General features: G+C 39.7%; 1 protein-coding gene across 1 annotated transcript in view; it reads left to right on the top strand.

The window, feature by feature from the left end:
• The window catches only part of LOC118992808 (nuclear envelope pore membrane protein POM 121C-like), a 33,606-nt gene that overhangs the window by 4,590 nt on the left and 9,161 nt on the right, over window positions 1–19,855 (top strand). The window contains exons 4-5 of the mRNA XM_037054779.1: window positions 60–140; window positions 3,603–3,774. Coding sequence (XP_036910674.1) covers window positions 60–140; window positions 3,603–3,774 — 253 coding nt within the window. The remainder of the gene's footprint in view (window positions 1–59; window positions 141–3,602; window positions 3,775–19,855) is intronic.

Raw genomic sequence — 19,855 nt, 5'->3', positions numbered from 1 at the left:
TGCATTAAGGGGGGGAAAGCCAATTTTGTTTAATTGAGAGTTTTTTTGATTTATCACAGGCGGCATGATAGCAGTGGGAGCGGGCAGTCAGCATTTGAGCCCCTGGTGGCCAATGGAGTCCCTGCTTCTTTTGTGCCGAAGTAAGTGAAAATTCATTTGGTTAAGATACAAACGATTTGGGAAAAGGGGGCAGTGTTGAAGTTACTGTCCTGTAGGTTTTCCTCTTCCCTTTTTTGCATTGCTTTATCTGTACAGGTTCAAATCTTCAAAATCAGAGAGGAACATTTGAGTAATTTATATTAATAACTCATAATTCTTTTTAATATTTTTTCATTAAAATGGGCAAAATATGTTAAAGCTTAGAGGTTTTGTAAATATATATAATAACAAGGTTTGTGAACAAACAAATCGCAAAGTTTGCACAAAGGATAAAATAAAACACTAAAGTGTAAGGTAAGTGATAAGTTTCTACATTTGAGTTTAAATACATTTGAGGAAGAAATGGATGAGAGGGAAAGTGGCTCAGGAATATGTGTGAAAAGACTTGGGGCAACTTATATGCTTAATATGGCTGCGAAAAGACCACTGTGTCCCCGTCCTGGGCTGACAGAACAAAGGCTAGAATGAGGCAGGTAAGGCGCAGTCTTGCTTTCCTTGGTTCTCAGCTAGTCCGTGGAGTGCTCTGGTTGTCCGCTGTGCTGCACTATGGAAGAGGATGTACACAGACTGAAATCGTTTTGACTGCAGTAACTAATATGTTAAGGGGAGGTGGTGATGGGTGAAGGGATTTTGAAGGTATGTAAGTACTAGTGGAGAGGACGAAAATCTCAGCAGCAATGAGGACATGAGGGAAGGATAATGGTCTGCAAAAAACTGAAGGACTGTCAAATGAAAAACGAACAACAACTTGCTCAGTATGGCACCGAATAGGATCTATGGGTGAAAGAGGAAGCACGTTTTCATCCAGTATAAGGATAAACTGGTCCACATTTGACATTCATCACTCCAGGAGGTAGTGAGTTGTCTCCAGGGGTCCCCAACCTCCAGGCCACACAGCAGGGGGTGAGCTTGAATGTAATGCACTTGAATCATCCTGAAACCATCCCCCCACACCCTGTCCATGGAAAAATTGTCTTCCACAAAACTGGTGCCTGGTGCCAAAGACGTTGGGGACCGCTGGACATTGTCACAGGTTGGTTGACTGACAACAGGAAGGCCATAGAAGGAATTTGGACACTTAGAAAAAATGGTGGGTTGTTCTTAACTGCTTTTTAAAACAGCTTTATGGAAGAATAATTGACATATAATAAACTGTCTGTTTAAAGTGTACAGTTTGGTAAGTTTTGATGTATATACACTTGTGAAACTATCACCACAGTCAAGACAGTGAACATAACCATAACCTCCAAAAGTTTCCCGATATCCCTTAGTAATGTCTCCTTCCAGTCCCGCCCCCATCCCCAGGCATTCAGTATCTGCTTTCTTTTTTTTAAAATATATTTTATTGATTATACCATTACAGTTGTTCTATTCCCCCCCTTCATTCCCCTCCACCCGCACACTCCCTCCCCCACCATTCTCCCCCCCTTAGTTTATAACCACATGTCTCAAGTTCTTTGGATTCTATATTTCCCCCACTATTCTTGCCCCCCCCCTATCTATTTTCTACCTACTGTCTATGCTATTTTCTGTACCTTCTCCCCCCTTCTCCTCCTCCCACTCCCCTGTTGCTAACCCTCCATGTGTTCTTCATTTCTATGGTTCCACTCCTGATCTAGCTGTCCTCTTGGTTTGCTTTTGTTTTAGGTGTGGTTGTTAATAACTGTGAGTTTGCTGTCCTTTCACTGTTCATATTTTTCATCTTCTTTTTCTTATATAAGTCCCTTTAGCATTTCATATAATAAGGGCTTGGTGATGATGAACTCCTTGAACTTGACCTTATCTGAGAAGCACTTTATCTGTCCTTCCATTCTAAATGAAAGTTTTGCTGGATAAAGCAATCTTGGCTGTAGGTCTTTGGATTTCATGACTTGGAATACTTCTTTCCAGCCCCTTCTTGCCTGTAAGGTCTCTTTTGAGAAATCCGCTGACAGTCTGATGGGTACTCCTTTGTAGGTGACTGTCCCCTTATCTCTTGCTGCTTCTAGGATTCTCTCCTTCATTTTAGTCTTGGCTAATGTAATTATGATGTGCCTTGGTGTGTTCCTTCTTGGGTCCAACTTCTTTGGGACTCTCTGAGCTTCCTGGATTTCCTGGAAGTCTATTTCCTTTGCCAGACTGGGGAAGTTCTCCTTTATTATTTGTTCAAATAAGTTTTCCACTCATGGCTGTTTCTTTTCCCCTTCGCGTACCCCTATAATTCGGATGTTGGAACGTTTAAAGATGTCCTGGAGGTTCCTAAGCCTCTCCTCATTTTTTTGAATTCTCATTTCTTCATTCCTTTCTGGTTGGATGTTTTGTTCTTCCTTCTGGTCCATTCCATTGATTTGAGTCCCAGTTTCCTTTCCATCACTATTGGTTTCCTGTGCATCTCCTTTCATTTCAATTAGTTTAGCCTTCATATGTTCCTCTAATTTGTGACTGTGTTCCTCTAATTTGTGACTATAATCTACCAGTTCTGTGAGCATCCTGATAAATAGTGTCTTGAATTGTGCTTCTGAGAGGCTGGCAATTTCTTGGTCGCTTAGAGTTATTGGCTCTGGGACTTTGAGTTCTTCTTGCGCCATCTTTCGGGTTGTTCGTGCCTGTTCCGTAGCAGGATCAGAGCCCTAAAGTGTTCACTAGAACAGGGCAACTAAGTTGCTGGGTTGTGACGTTGTATGTGGGGGCAGGGTCAAAGAGGGACAATGGCTCTCACCGGTACCGTAGGGCAACTAAGTCACTGGGTTGTGATGTTGTGTGTGGGGGCGGGGTCAAAGAGGGACTATGGCGTCCTGTCTGCCGCCTGCCGCCGCAGCCCTCACCGGTGCCACAGCTGCTGCCATCACCGGGCCCACGCATTTCGTCCCACTGCACGCGAGTGTGCCACTGCTGTCAGCCCTCGCCCCCTGGGGCCTGCGTGGTCTGTCTCACTGTGCGCGAATGTGCGATCGCGGTCAGTCTGCCCCACACCCCAGCTGGTTCCGGGCTGCCTGCGCACCTGGGTAGGGGGACCTGTCCTGCCCGACCCTGTTCCGCTGCTGGCTTCGCCCCTCTTACCGTCTCCGTTGTCGGAGTTGTTGTCGGACTTCTGTATAATTCAATTTTCTGTCGTTTGGTTGTGTCTTTGTTTCTCCAAACCTTTGTTGTATTCAAACTTGGTTGTGGGAGAAGGCACAGTGTTTCCACCTATGCCTCCATCTTGGCGGAAGTCTCTCAGTATCTGCTTTGTGTCACTAGAGATTAGTGTGTATTCTCTAGAATATTATTTAAGTGGAATTATACATTTAATTTTAAAAATATTTAGCTTTTTCTTATCAGGTACTGTTAATTGATAACAACAAAATTAAGAGAATTATCCTTTTTTATTGAGTTAATTTAAGAAAGATTTTGTAACCATGGTGAAGCCTTAAAAGAATGTTGCCTTCAGTAGCACACCTGACTCTCTTTTTCCCTTTTATTAGGCCTGGGTCTCTGAAAAGAGGTCTCACTGCCCAGAGCTCAGATGACTACCTGAATAAGAGATCCCGCACCTCTTCTGCGAGCTCCATGACAAGCACGTACACGGGTGGCATTCCCAGCTCCAGCCGCAATGCCATTACCAGTTCTTACAGCTCTACTCGCGGTTTCTCTCAGGTACATCTTTCTTGTGGGTGGCATGGGCAGAATGGGCTCCCAGCATTAATTAATTGATTAGTCGGTGTTTACTAATCACCCTCTGTCAGATATTGGGATTACCTCTAAATTAACAGAAGATGCAGATCCTTGAATAATAACTATAGACCAGTGGAACAGAGTAGAAGGCCGAGAAAGTAAATCAGTGTATGTTTGGAATCCCAACGTAAGGCAGAGCCATTATTGCACATGAATGGACAAAGGATGAAAAATTCAATAAATGGTGTTAATCAGATTGGGTCCAGATTGCATTGGGTCATAAAAGAAATTTATCCTAGGTTGGGAATTTAGTGAAAGTTTTAAAAATAGAAGTGGTTATAATTTTTATTTAAGAAAGAGGGCGTCGTATAGCCTAGGGAACTAAGCAGACTTTGCTGCCAGATAGACTTGGGTTCAATTTTGGCTGTGACTCATAGTAGCTGTAGGGCCCTGGGTGGGTAAAGCACTTAAATCCTTTTTCTCATCTCAGAAGGATGGCTGTGAAGATTGAGGGTAGTGCTTGAAAAGACCCATTACAGTGCCTGTCAGTAGGTGGGCACCCAGTGCCGTACTACTAGAAAAAAAGTAGTAAAGCATGTGTGGAGGAAGGTTTTGGAAGGGAAAAAAATTTGTTTGAGATAGGTTAACCAAAAAGACTCTTACAGTGACGTGAATGCGAGATGAAGTCCTAAGCCAGAGCAGTTGTGGGAATTTGAGGAAGAGGGTAATCCTAACAACCTTTACCTTGATTATTTTATTCTAGGCCAGGCCCTCTCCTAAGTGCTTTACATACATTTCCTCAATCATCAAAATGGGCCTATTAAGTACATAGCCATTACCCTTATTTTTAAAAATCTTTTTATGTTAAAATTTAAATGTACACACAGGGAAAGAAAATACGATGAATCTCCATGTGGTTTCAGTAGTTAACAGCATTTTGCTCTTGTGTTTTAAAGTAAATTATAAACATGTTATTTCACCTGATGTACCTCAGTATGTTTTTAAACTGTTTTAGCATCGATAACCACGATACCATTATTCCTCTTAAACAATAATTATTTAGTAATGAGTCACTATCATTTCATATTCAAATTGCCCTTATTACCCCAAACTGTCTTTATTACTTTGTATCAGGGACCAAAAATCAAATCATTACATTTGGTTTGTGTGTCTCTCACTTAGAGACATATGATGCTGCTACTGCTTTTGAAAAAAACATTATTTTGTTACGTAGAATTTCCCACATTCTGGATTTAGTTTGCATTGTCACTGTGTCATTTTGGTTTAACATGTGCTCTGTCCCATTTTCCTTGTAAACGAGTAGTTGGGTCCTGAGCCCTGGTTATATTCAAGTTCAGTTGTTTAGGCAGAATATTGCATAGGTGATGCCAAGATTGCCTGTTGCATCACATCAGGAGCACGTGATGTCCGGTTGCCTAGACACTGTGATCAGTTTTTGTTAATATGGATCACTGGGTTCAAATGTTGTTAGTCTGATATGTTGTTTTTAATTTCTGTATTAGCTTTTCATCTGAAAATTTTAACAGCCATTCATCATCTTTGCCTATTTTTTTATTAGGTTACAAAATGGTGATATTCTAATTCTATCTTTCCCTCTACATTTGTTAACTGAAATTCTATGAAGAAGAATACATCCTAACTATAGGAATGACAGGAGAATAAGACAGTGATGCTATAGCTAACCCCAGTGGTGACCAATGATGTTTTTGCTGCTGTTGATTATCTTTATGAACTTCTGAATTTTCATAAGGATTTTATGATCCTCAGCACATTGTAGTTGTTCCTTCTGGTGCACAAAATTTTCCATCTTTGACCAGTGGGAGCCCTTTCAAATTGAATCTTGTATCCTTTCATTCTGACCCCAGTAGTCTTTGATAAGTAGCTGCATTGTTTTTGACAAAAAACAAATCCACCTAGTATATTTCCAACACATCTTGAAGTTGGCTATTCTTCAAGTACTCTTGGTTTTAATATTTCAAATTCAGATTTAGAATTACATAATTTTGGGGATTTTGTATTTTTACACACAAAAAGTCAGTGTATTATTTGATTGATTACTTATTTGATCCCGGTACTCACAGTTTCAAAGTAACTATCAATGTCATTTTTTTAAAAGATTTTATTGATTTAGAGAGAGGTGAATGGAGGGAGAAGGAGAGGGAAAGAAACATTAATGTGAAAAACACTGATTAGTTGCCTCTCAATTAGGGACCAAACCTACAACCCAGGAAGTGCCCTGACTGGGAATTGAACCAGAGACCTTTCATTTTGCGGGACAACACCCAGCCTAATGAGCCACACCAGTCAGGGCCAATATCATTAACAGTAGGACTTAAGTAATCAGCTTAAGAATTATTTGTGGTTCATTATGTTATTAGTATATACCACTTAAAGGAAACTGACAACACATAGTTACACTACCAGCTTGATGTGTGAGTGTACACACACACACACACACACACACACACACGACTCCCACACAGTCATATCCACGTATTAACCTTAGCCCTCCACATCTGCAGAAAATGATATTGTCTTTGATCCATGGTTGGTTAAATCTGCAGGTGCAAACCTTCAGCTGCTGACTGTACCTATGTTTATTTATTTATTTTTATTAAAGAATCTGCGCAGTTTAAACTATGGTAAGGCTGCTGTTCAAAGATCTACTGTAATAGCCCTGGCTGGCTTAGCTCAGTGGATTGAGCGCAGGGCTGTGAAGCAAAGGATCACAGTTCAATTCCCAGTCAGGGCACATGCCTGGGTTGCAGGCTAGTTCCCAGTGGGGGACACATGAGAGGCAACCACACATTGATATTTCTCTCCCTCTCTCCTTCCCTTCCCCTCTCTCTGAAAATAAATAAATAAAATATTCAAAAAAATAAGATCTACTGTAATAAGTCCATTTGTTTGATGCGTTTTAATCTTTTAGGGATTTCTGTGTTTTTCTTTTTGACAGGTGAGGAATAGTATTTAATGTGTGTCTCTGGTGAGTAAGTTGGAGCAGCTTTTTAGAGAAACATTCTGAACAACCTAAAGATATAAATGTAAATAGAAACGGTGAAAGTATTTGCAAAAACATGCTTCTCACACATTGCTGGTGAGAGTTGGTACAGTTCTCTAGAGAGCAGTGCAGCAGTAATTATCAACCTTAGAGATGCTCATGCCAGCAAGTTTACCTTTAGGAATTAATCTTACTCAAAGACATATACGGATGTTGATTTCAGCGTCACTTTACTGCCAGAAGCTTGAAAACAGTGTATATGTACCTTTTCAGGGCACTGGTTGAAAAATTTACAGTATTTCCACAAGTTTAAATACTATGTAACTATTAAAAAGAGTAAGGCAGATTAATAGGCACTGATGTGAATGATCTCAGATATAGGTACATATATTTTGTGGGTTTTTTTAAGCTTTTATTCCTTTATCTTTAGAGGGGAAAAGAAGGAGAGGGTGAGAGAAATATCAATGTATGGTTGCCTCTCGTGTGTCCCCCACTGGGAACTGGCCTGCAACCCAGGCATGTGCCCTGACTGGGAATCAAATCGCAATCGTGTGGTTTGCAGGCCCACACTCAATCCACTGAGCCATACCAGCCAGGGATCGATCTATCTATCTATCTATCTATATGTTTCTTTTTTATTTATTTTATTAAAGATTTTATTTATTTATTTATCTTTAGAGGGCAAGGAGAGGGAAAGAAACATCAATGTATGGTTGCCTTTTGTGGATCCCCTGCTGGGAGTTGGCCTGCAGGGAACCAGCCTGCAACCCAGGCATGTGCCCTGACTGGGAATCGAACCGCGATCCTCTGGTTCGCAGGCCTGTGCTCAATCCACTGAGCTACACCAGCCAGGGCTTCTTTTTTAAAGCAAGGTGCATAACTCTGTAATAGGGTCCTCTGTCATCTGTGCTGCTATTTCTTTAGTCTTTTTTTTCTTTTTTCTTTTAAATATATTTTATTGATTATACCATTACAGTTGTTCTATTCCCCTCCTTCATTCCCCTCCACCCGCACACTCCCTCCCCCACCATTCTCCCCCCCTTAGTTTATAACCACATGTCTCAAGTTCTTTAGATTCTATATTTCCCCCACTATTCTTGCCCTCCCCCCTGTCTATTTTCTACCTACCATCTATGCTATTTTCTGTGCCTTCTCCCCCCTTCTCCTCCTCCCACTCCCCTGTTGCTAACCCTCCATGTGTTCTTCATTTCTATGGTGCCACTCCTGATCTAGCTCTCCTCTTGGTTTGCTTTTGTTTTAGGTGTGGTTGTTAATAACTGTGAGTTTGCTGTCCTTTCACTGTTAATCTTTTTCATCTTCTTTTTCTTAGATAAGTCCCTTTAACATATAATAAGGGCTTGGCGATGATGAACTTCTTGAACTTGACCTTATCTGAGAAGCACTTTATCTGTCCTTCCATTCTAAATGAAAGTTTTGCTGGATAAAGCAATCTTGGCTGTAGGTCTTTGGATCTCATGACTTGGAATACTTCTTTCCAGCCCCTTCTTGCCTGTAAGGTCTCTTTTGAGAAATCCACCCACAGTCTGATGGGCACTCCTTTGTAGGTGACTGTCCCCTTATCCCTTGCTGCTTCTAGGATTCTCTCCTTCATTTTGGTCTTGGCTAATGTAATTATGATGTGCCTTGGTGTGTTCCTTCTTGGGTCCAACTTCTTTGGCACTCTCTGAGCTTCCTGGATTTCCTGGAAGTCTATTTCCTTTGCCAGACTGGGGAAGTTCTCCTTTATTATTTGTTCAAATAAGTTTTCCACTCATGGCTGATTCTTTTCCCCTTTGGGTACCCCTATAATTCGGATGTTGGAATGTTTAAAGATGTCCTGGAGGTTCCTAAGCCTCTCCTCATTTTTTTGAATTCTCATTTCTTCATTCCTTTCTGGTTGGATGTTTCATTCTTCCTTCTGGTCCCTTCCATTGATTTGAGTCCCAGTTTTCTTTCCATCGCTATTGGTTTCCTGGACATCTCCCTCCATTTCAATTAGTTTAGCTTTCATATGTTCCTCTAATTTGTGACTATAATCAACCAGTTCTGTTAGCATCCTGATAAACAGTGTCTTGAATTGTGCTTCTGAGAGGCTGGCAATTTCTTGGTCGCTTAGAGTTATTGGCTCTGGGACTTTGAGTTCTTCTTGCGCCATCTTTTGGGCTGTTCTTGTCTGTTCCATAGCAGGATCAGAGCCCTAAGGTGTTCACTAGAGCAGGGCAACTAAGTCACTGGGTTGTGATGTTGTGTGTGGGGGCGGGGTCAAAGAGGGACTATGGCGTCCTGTCTGCTGCCTGCCGCCGCAGCCCTCACCGGTGCCGCAGCTGCTGCCATCACCGGGCCCACGCATTTCGTCCCACTGCACGCGAGTGTGCCACTGCTGTCAGCCCTCGCCCCCTGGGGCCTGCGTGGTCTGTCTCACTGTGTGCAAATATGCGATCGCGGTCAGTCTGCCCCGCACGCCAACTGGTTCCGGGCTGCCTGCGCGCCTAGGTCGGGGGACCTGTCCTGCCCGACCCTGTTCCGCTGCTGGCTTCGCCCCTCTTACCGTCCCCTTTGAACGATTAGATGTAGTCGGACTTCCGTATAATTCAATTTTCTGTCCTTTGGCTGTGTCTTTGTGCTCCAAACCTTTGTTGTATTCAAACTTGGTTGTGGGAGAAGGCACAGTGTTTCCACCTATGCCTCCATCTTGGCGGAAGTCTCTCTATTTCTTTAGTCTTAACGTGCATAGAATAATTCTGACATGATATACAAAGGGGACCCCCCCAAAAATAATTTATTTATAAAAAACTGTATATTCTTAACTCATCTAAACTTCAGTCACCTTCATAGTAATTTGCATTTGATGCAGTACACCTATTGAAGTGTTTTTTCCACTGCCCAAAACAGTTTTTGAATTCACTGATTTTGATGCCTTTTAGTGGCTGCTGCCATTTTTTTTTTCACCTCTCCTACACTGGCAAAATGTTGTTTCCCTTTGAGGACTTTTTTTCATCTGGGGAAACAAACAAAAGTTGCTCGGGGCCGAGGTTGGGTGAATAGGGAGGGGCATGGGGAGTCATGGCCTTTTTGGCCAAAAATTGTTGCACACTCAGTGCTCAGTGCTGTGGGGGCAGGTGCACTTGTAAATCACCCATGATGAAATGGGCAAAGACCTTGATAGAGTCTTCAAAAAAAATTCACTGAAACCAAATGCAGTCTCTCACAACAATGCCAGCTGGCACACTGATGAAGATGGGTTCCTAGAATACTAAGAGGGGGAAGCCTGTACTACAAGGGGCCCACCCTCCAGAAGATAATTCCATTTGGGAGGGAGTCACCCCTTGTGTTAAGAAGCTGGTAATAACTTACTGAGATAGAAGGAAAAATTACTTTTTGCTGTATACTCTTTGTTGGGATTTGTAACATATTATACAAATATTACCTTCCCCAGTTTCAAAAAATGTTTTAGGAATAGGTAAGTGTTAAGTAAAAAGTACAGTCCCCTGTCCTAGCTATGCCAGTTTTTATCCCATCCCCATGCCTATTACCAACATTCTCTGTGTGCAAACAGATAATACATAGAATTTTGGGACTGTTTTACATAAATGGGATCATAGCATATGTACTTTTTTGCATCTTTTAAAGTAATTATATATTATGTAAACTCCATGTCATGTAATCTATTTCACTTTTTAATGGCTTTTTTTAGTATAATGTGCAGAAAAATTAATATAGTGTACAGCTCCATGCAGCCACCAACCACGTCAAATAATAAATGATTTTCTATACCCAGAAGCTGCTCGCATACCTACTCCCAGTCATTACTCCTTCCCTCTTTTCTTCCTTAATATTAGTACAATTTATATATTTTTCTGTGTTTGAACTTCATATATAAAGGAAATATAGAATATGCTTTTCTGTGTTTCTCTTCTTTCAATATTTCACTTGTGGGGTTCATCCATGTTGCATGTAGCAAGAGATGTTTTGTTTTCATTACTGTGTGCTGTTCCATTATAAGTATATACCACAATTTATCCATTTTACCATTGGACATTTGGATTTCCAGTGTGGAGCTATAATGCTGCTGCTATGGATATTATGGTGTCTTTCAGGGCACATATGTGAAGTATATGTATGTTCAGTTGTAGTACATGTTGTTGAACAGTTTCTTAAAGTGATGTTTCAGTTGATATTTGTACCAATGCAGCGTAGGACTTTGTTTCCGTAGTTATACATCCTCACCAACACTTAGTGTTGGTTTTTAGTTACTTGTTCTGGTGCGTGTGAAGTTGTTTTTCATTATGGTTTTAATTTTGTTTCCCTAGTTACTAATGAGATAGAGGTATGAACTGTTCCATGGCCATTTGTATACCCTTTGTTACAAGGTGCCTGTTCAAGTTTCTTGTCTCTTTACCATTAGTTTTTTTCTTATTTATATAATAAGTTCTTTATATTTTCTAGATATAAGCTCTCTGTAAATTATGTGTTGCAACAAATAAATGTCCTTTTCTGACTCAATTCACTTTCTTATGGTCTTTTTTCAGTTATGGTTAGTATATTTTATGTATTGTTTAGGAAATTTTTGCCTACCTGAGGTCATCATGATATTCTTTTATGCGACCTTCTAGAATCTTTATTATTTTTCCTTTCACATTTATATCTGTAATCCACTTGAAATTGATTTTTGTGTACAGTGTGAACTAGGTTTCGAAGTTACTATTTTTCCATGCATACGCATTTGACTTCGCAACATTTATTGAAAGGACCGTCCATTCACCGTTGCTCTGCAGCACCACCTTTGTCATAATTTAAGTGTCCATAGATATGTGGATTTTCTTCTAGGTTGTTATGTTTAAATGGTCTGTTTTTCGGCTCTGCATGTTTTGTTTTGTTTTGTTTCTGCCCAGTTCTCCACGGTCTCTAAGTTTTGATACCTACTAGAATAAGTAATTCAACTTTGCCATTTCTCTCATTCCTCTTCAGAACTCTCTTGGATCTTGGCCCTTTGTATTTTTAGAAAAGATTTTGTTTACTCGTTTTTAGAGAGATAGGAAGGGAAGGAGAAAAAGGAAAGTGTGTGTTTGCTTGCCTCTTGCATGCCTCCTACTGGGGACCTCGCCCATAACCCGAGCATGTGCCCTGACTGGGAATTGAACTGGCGACCCTTTGGTTGGCAGGCCAGTACTCAATCCACTGAGCCACACCAGCCAGGACCCCTTAACTTGTCAATTTCCATTAAAAAATACCTTGTTACTTTTTGACTGGGATTATCTTTAATCTACCAATTATTTTGGAGAGAATTGACATTTTTACAATATTGCATCTTTTAATCCATGAACTTGGTATATCCTTCATTTATTTAACTTCATCCTTAACTTCTGATTGTAGTGGTTTTACATATCCTTTTTAAATTTATTCCTGGGTATATGTTTTTGATGCTGTTGTAAAAAGGTTATTAAAAATTTAATTGTTGCCAATGTATAGAAATACAGCTGGTTTTTTAATTCATAAAACTTGCTTAATTCTGAATATTCATTCATATAGTCTTCAGGATTTTTGTATGTAACAAAAATCTCTATTAGCTGTTCTATTTTTCTTTAGTTTGTGCTGTTACATGGTAGATATTATTTCCTTCTTTGTGTTTGATATGCTAGGGTTTATTTCTAACTTTAAATATAGATTCTTAGATCACTGAGGACTTTCTTTTTCAGCCTTTTTCCTAATAAATGCTTTTTAAAGTTATACATTTCCTGGAAATTCAACTTTAGTTGCATCCCAGAGCTATTTTCTAATTTACATTGTGATTCTTTGACTGATAGGTCATTTAGAGGTGCATTGCTTAATTTCTAAACAGTGGGAATTCTAGTTATCTTTTTGTTGCTGGTTTTTAGTTTAATTTACATTAGGTCACAGGATGATACACTCGTATCAGTCCTTGAAATATTTTGAAATTTGCTTTATGCCCAGCATATGTTTAGTTTTGATAAGTGTTCCAACTTCACTTGAAAAGAAATTTTATTATGAAGTGCTTAGTTGTAGGTTATCCTCCGTGGGGTTTGTTGTGTGGCTTGGTATCTTTTTTTTTTTTTTTTTGATGGTTTTGAAAACCTCAGCCATTATCAGTGTAGATACTGTTCTGTTCTGCCTGATTTTCTCACCTCTCCAGTATTCCTGGATGTGTCAGACCTTTCTGTTACACTGTGTCCCAGGTGTGTCTCTTTTTGTGTTTGCCATCATTGTCTCCCCAGACTTTGGCTCCTCTGTTTTCCAGTTTACTAATTTCCTTCAGCTTTGTGGAGTCTGTTGTTTTACCCCATCCATTGCATTGTTTTTTAAATTTATTGGGGTAACATTGGTTAATAGCATTCTATAAATTTCAGGTGTACAACCATCCAAAGTCTAATTTCGCATAAAAGAATATCATGATGCAATATACAGTGCTCACCATCCAAAGTCTAATTTCCTTCTCTCACCATATATTTGACCCCTTTTACTCTCTTCATCCTGGCCCCACTCCCTTTTCACTCAGGAAACTACCATAGTGTTGTCTGTGACTATGAGTTTGTTTTGTTCTTTTGTTGCTCTTTTTATATCTCACTTGTGAGTGAAAGCATATAGTTCTTGTCCCCTTTTTTTGTCTGATTTATTTCACTTAGCATGATACTTAAGATCTATCTATTTGTCACAAATGGCAGTATTTCATCCTTTTCATGGCTCAGTAGTAATTCCTTGTATGTATGCATGATGTGCCACATCTTTATCTAGGTTATTTCTCATAAGTGTTCTTGAATTTGGGGGGGATAGATACCCAGAAGAGGGATTGCTGAGTTATATGGTAGCTGTGTTACTGATTTTTGAGGAACCTCTCTACTGTTTTCCATAGAGGCTGTGCCAATATGCATTCCCACCAGCAGTGTACAGGGGTTTCCTTTTGTCCATGTCCTCTCCAACACTTGTTGTCTCTTATTTTATTGATAATAGCCATTCTAACAGGTGTTACATGGTATCTCATTGTTTTGATTTGCATTTCCCCTACAGCTACTGAAGTTGAACATCTTTTCATTTATCTGTATGTCTTGTGAAAAGTGTCAGTTCAGGTCTGCTGCCCATTTTTTAATTGTATTGTTTTTTTCGAGTTGTATGTGTTCTTCATGTATTTGAGCTATTAACCCTTTACTGGAGGTATCATTTGCAACGATTTTCTCCCATTCAGATGGATGCCTTTTTGTTTTTGTCTTGTCATTTTTTTCTTTTGCTGTGAAGAAGCTTTTTAGTTTGATATAGTCCCATTCATTTATTTTTTATTTTACTTTCCTTGCCTTTGAAATCAAGTTCACAAAAAAACCTCTTTGAGACCAAGGTCCCAAAGTTTAATACCTATGTTTTCTTCTGTGTATTTTGTTTCAGGTCTTTTTTTTTTTTAATTTTATTTATTTTATTTATCTTTAGCGGGGAAGGAGAGAGGGAGAGAAACATCAATGTATGGTTGCCTTTTGTGCGTCCCCTGCTGGTAGTTAGCCTGCAAGGAACCGGCCTGCAACCCAGGCATGTGCCCTGACTGGGAATCAAACCGCGATCGTCTGGTTCGCAGGCCTGCGCTCAATCCACTAAGCTACGCCAGCCAGGGCTTTGTTTCAGGTCTTAACATTCAAGTTTTTAATACATTTTTTTAGTTAATTTTTGTGTATGGTATTGTACAACAGTCTGGTTTCATTCTTTTGTATATGGCTTTCCCATTTTTCCCAACACCATTTATTGAAGAGACTTTTTTGTTGTGTGTTTTTGGCTCCTTTGTTGAAAATTAGTTGCCCATATATGTGTAGATTTATTTTGGGAACCTCAGTTCTGTTCCACTGGTCTGTGTATCTTGTTTTTCTGCTGATACCATATTGTTTTGATTAATGTAGTTTGAAGTCAGGGAATGTGATACCTCTGACTTCTTTTTTTGTCCTCAGGATTGCTTTGGCTATTTGGGGTCTTTTGTGGTTTTACACACATTTGAGGATTTTTTGTTGTTGTTCCATCTCTGTGGAAATGCTATTGGGATTATGATAGGGATTGCATTAAATCAGCTTTAGTTAATATGGTCACTTACAAAGTTAATTCTTCCAGTGCATGAACAGAACAAGCCCATTTATAATTGGAGGGGAAAAAAGAATAAAATACCTAGAGTAAATTTAACAAAAGAAATGAAGGATCTAAATACTGAAAACTGTAAGACATTGTTGAAACTGAAGAAGACACAAACTAATGGAAAGATACCTCCTGAGCCACACCCCTCAAGGCTGATTTTGGTCCTTGTTTTGGATTTTTGGGAATGTTTTGTCTTATTCCTCTTTTTTCTTTCTTTAAAAAAATTTTTTTCATTGTTGTTCAATTACAATTGTCCCCATTTCTCCCCATCCCCCCTCCCACATTTAATTCCCCACCCCACCCCCGCCTTTGTCTTTGTCCATGGATCTTTCATACATGTTCCTTGACCCTTCCCCGTCTTTCCCCCATTATTCCCCTCCCCTCTGGTCACTGTCAGTGTGTTGTTTATTTCCATGTCTCTGGTTTTACTTTGCTCGCAATTTCAGTCTTCTTAAATGCATTGAGACTACTTTTGTGCCCCAGTGTATATTCTGTCCTTGAGAATGTGTGTGTGTGTGGTTGAGAAGAATAAATATTTAGTTATTTTGGGATGGAAAGCTCTATAAATAATATGTCCATTTGGTCTAATGTGCTACTGAAGACCAGTACTTCCTCACTGACTTTTTGTTTGGATGGTCTGTCTACTGCTGTCAATGGGGTACTCAGGATCCCTGCCATAATTGTATTTTTTTCTGTTTCTCCCTTTAGGTTCATTAGTAATTTCTTTATCTATTTTGGTGCTCCCAGGTTCAGTGCATACATATTGATAAGTGTTATGTCTTCTTAATGAATTGTTGCATTTTTCGTTATAAAATATTCATCTTTGTCTTTTGCTACCTTCTTCTATCTTGAAGTCTGTTTTAAATATGGCCACACCTGCTTTTCTCTGAAAGTCATTTACTTGGAGTATCATCTTCCACATCTTCATTTTGAGCCTGTATGTGTCTTTGTAGCTGAGATGGATCTCCTGGAGACAATCTGTATCCGAGTTCAGTACATTTACATTTAGGGTGATGGCCCCTATGTCATTGTATCTTTTGTTTTCTGCTTGTTCTGTGTATCTCCATTGATTCTTTTCCCTTTGTGTGTCTGCTGTTTTAGTTTGGTGGTTTTCTATGAGTTTTTTCTGTTTCCTCTTTTGTTGTTAGTGTTGTTTCATGTCTTATCCGTAGATTTTTGTTTTGTGGTTACCATTAGATTTGTGTACAAAAAATTTGAAACATACAAAAATGCCCCATATTGCCTGAGGAGGTGTACATGCTGTTGGTGACCATGTTGTCTCCGTTTCAGGGTATCACCCCCATGGTGGGATGTGGCAAACAATGGGGGTCTGGGCCTGTGAGTTCTCTTCTAAGAGCACATAGTATTTTCCTGCCTCTTTCCTTTTCCTTGTTCTGTTCTCCATCTGGAATAAGTATTTTTTGTTCGAAATTACAGCTTGTCAAGAATGTCACCTTTTTCCTTTACTGATTCTTGTAACCAAACTCAGCATAATCTCTTTCTTCTTGGACTCATTTTTTACAGACCTCTTCAGAGTTAATTTATGTACTGTCCTCTTTTCTACATTGTAAATATTTTGATGGGTGCAGTCTTATTTATCTTTTCCATTCTTTGTAAAGTATAAAATTATAGTACCCTTATGACATAGGAACTTAGTAAATAAAAGTTGAGTTTCAAGATCAACTATTTCTTTTTCTGACTTGCCTTGTTGTATCTTTTACCCACTTATTATTTTATGTGTTCATTATATTTATATGTAATTGCAAGTCTTCCATTTTGACATATTAAAGATATTAACTCATCACTTTAGTTGAAAACATTTGCCTTTTACTTTTATCTATGGTTTACTTTTGCTTTGTTTGGGGTTTTTTATAGTTTTCTGTTTGTTACACTTTTTACATGTAAATTGTTACTACATCTGGATTGTGTGTTTATGTACAATTTGTGAAGTAGAGATACATTTTTCCCCCTAAATGTTGAACCAAGTTGTCTTCAATCCTGACAAAACATTAGAATTGCCTTTGGCACTTTGTTAAAGGCGCAATGTGTAAGAGGCCCAAGGTTTTTTCTCTTTTTAAAAATATATTTTATTGATTATGCCATTACAGTTGTCCTATTTCCCCCCTTCATTCCCCTCCACCCTGCATACCCCTCCCCCACTATTCCCCCCTTTAGTTTATTTCCATGTGTCACAAGTTCTTTAGATTCTATATTTGCCCATACTAATTCTTGCCCTCCCCCCTGTCTATTTTCTATCTACCATCTATGCTACTTATTCTCTGTACCTTCTCCCCCCTTCTCCTCCCCCCACTCCCCTGTTGCTAACCCTCCATGTGATCTCCATTTCTATGGTTCTGCTCCTGATCTAGCTGTCCTCTTAGTTTGCTTTTGTTTTAGGTGTGGTTGCTAATAACTGAGTTTGCTGTCCTTTCACTGTTCATATTTTTTACCTTCTTTTTCTTAGATAAGCCCCTTTAACATTTCATATAATAAGGGCTCAGTGATGATGAACTCCTTGAATTTGATCTTATCTGAGAAGCACTTTATCTGCCCTTTCATTCTAAATGAAAGCTTTGCTGGATAGAGCAATCTTGGATGCAGGTCTTTGGATTTCATGACTTGGAATACTTCTTTCCAGCCCCTTCTTGCCTGTAAGGTCTCTTTTGAGAAATCCACCCACAGTCTGATGGGAACTTCTTTGTAGGTGACTATCCCCTTATCTCTTGCTGCTTCTAGGATTCTCTCCTTCATTTTCATCTTGGCTAATGTAAGGATGCTGTGCCTTAGTGTGTTCCTTCTTGGGTCCAACTTCTTTGGGACTCTCTGAGCTTCCTGGATTTCCTGGAAGTCTATTTCCTTTGCCAGACTGGAGAAGTTCTCCTTTATTATTTGTTCAAATAAGTTTTCCACTCGTGGCTGTTCCTCTTCCCCTTCTGGTACCCCTATAATTTGGATGTTGGAACGTTTAAAGATGTCCTGGAGGTTCCTAAGCCTCTCATTTTTTTGAATTCTTGCAACTTTACTTTTTTGTTTAGTCATTTCTTCCTTCCTTCTGGTCCACTCCCTTGATTCGAGTCCCAGTTTCCCTTCCATCACTATTGGTTTCCTGTGCATTTCCCTTCATTTCAATTAGTTTAGCCTTCTTATGTTCCTCTAATTTGTGACTAAAATCAACCAGTTCTGTGAGCATCCTGATCACCAGTATTTTGAACTGTGCATCTGAGAGGTTGGCTATTTCTTGGTCGCTTAGAGTTATCGGTTCTGGGGCTTTGAGTTCTTCTTGAGCCATATTTTGGACTGTTCGTGCCTGTTACGTATGAGGAGCAGAGCCCTAGGTGTTCACCAGGGTGTGGTGACCCAGTAGTTGGGTTGTGACGCTGTATGTGGGGGTCGGGTCAAAGGGGAGCAATGGCTGTCCCCTCTGCTGCTTCCCGAAAGCTGCTGGGGTCTGCATGGTCTGTCTCACTGCTCGCTCCTTCACCTGGTTTATCTACGCGCGAATGTGTGACCACAGTCAGCCAGCCACCTTGCGCCATCACCACCTTGCGCTATCACTAGGTCTGCCCCTTGCAACCCCACACCTGGGATCTGCCAACTGCCGCCCAGGCGCCTGGGTCAGTCTGGCCACTTCCTCCTGCATGACTCGCTCCACCAGTCACTGGCTCCGCCCCTCTTACCAGCCTGGCAGAATGGTTCGTTGTTGTCAGACTTCCGTACAGTTCAGTTTTCTGTGTTTTTGGTTGTGTTTTTGTTACTGAAACTTTGTTGTTTTTCAACCTGGTTGTGCAAGGAGGCAGTGTTTCCATCTATGCCTCCATCTTGGCCTAAAGTCAGGTTTTCTCTTTTTATTTATTTATTTATTTTATTTTATTTATTTATCTTTAGAGGGGAAGGGAAGGGGAGAGGAAGAGAAACATCAATGTATGGTTACTTCTCATGCATCCCCTGCTGGGAACTGGCCCCTGCCGGGAACTGGCCTGCAACCCAGGCATGTGCCCTGACTGGGAATCTAACCTCGATCGTCTGGTTCACAGGTCCGTGCTCAATCCACTGAGCTACACCAGCCAGGGCAGGTTTTCTCTTTTTAAATGACTATTGTCCCTTCTTGTTCTTTACCTGAGAGTAACATTGAAGAAAATACTGGTTTCAGTATCTTTCTGCAGCTTTCTGCAGCTCAGTATCATTCTGAGCCTTGGGTTCCCTGATATTCCTCTTATGGAACTGTTATACTCTTTTACCACATCTCTTTGATTTTTAAAACCTTCTTTTCTTCCTTTGAACTTTTACTAAGTACTATTCCCCTTTGTATGCTTATATCATTCAACTGTTACAGAGTAAGAAATCACTGGGAGCTTCTCAGGAAAAATGTGATAATTAGTATCTTTGTAATTAGGCTAAAGACTTCTTTGCAGAGTGCTTGCTGTTTGTCAGTTACTTTGCTGCTAGGCCCCTTTGAAGGAGGCAGAGATGAAAACAGACCATCTCTACTGTCAAGGGACTCTTGTCTGGTAGAAGATAATTAGCATATAATGATAAGTACCATAGGTGTTGTAAAAGGTGTAAATGTTATGATAGCATATTTTTTTAAAAAAAGTAAATAAAGGAAAACTGAAAATTCAATGAAAACAACACTAGTTTATGGGCTTATCTTCACTGGAACAGTTTCTTAATTTACTTTGATTATTTCCGTAGACAATACAGAGTAAATGTGCATGTTATAGCTCTGAACCATTATTGAATGTAATGTTCCACCTTTTATTATATGCAAAAAGTACATTCATTCCTTCTGCATTTATTAGCATTCCATTTGTTTTCAGGTTTTTTTATCTTGTTAATATTGGAAAGTGACTTACGTGTCAAGAGCCTTTCTTCGCAAAGAAATATTTTTTAGTCGCTTACAAGGAGACTTTATATACAGAACTA

The sequence above is a fragment of the Sturnira hondurensis genome, unplaced genomic scaffold (genome assembly GCF_014824575.4).
Source record: "Sturnira hondurensis isolate 20B ecotype Veracruz unplaced genomic scaffold, ASM1482457v3 Scaffold0008380, whole genome shotgun sequence".
Lineage (NCBI taxonomy): Eukaryota > Metazoa > Chordata > Mammalia > Chiroptera > Phyllostomidae > Sturnira > Sturnira hondurensis.
The sequence above is the reverse complement of the archived record's forward strand: the minus strand, read 5'-3'. Positions and strand labels throughout refer to the sequence as shown.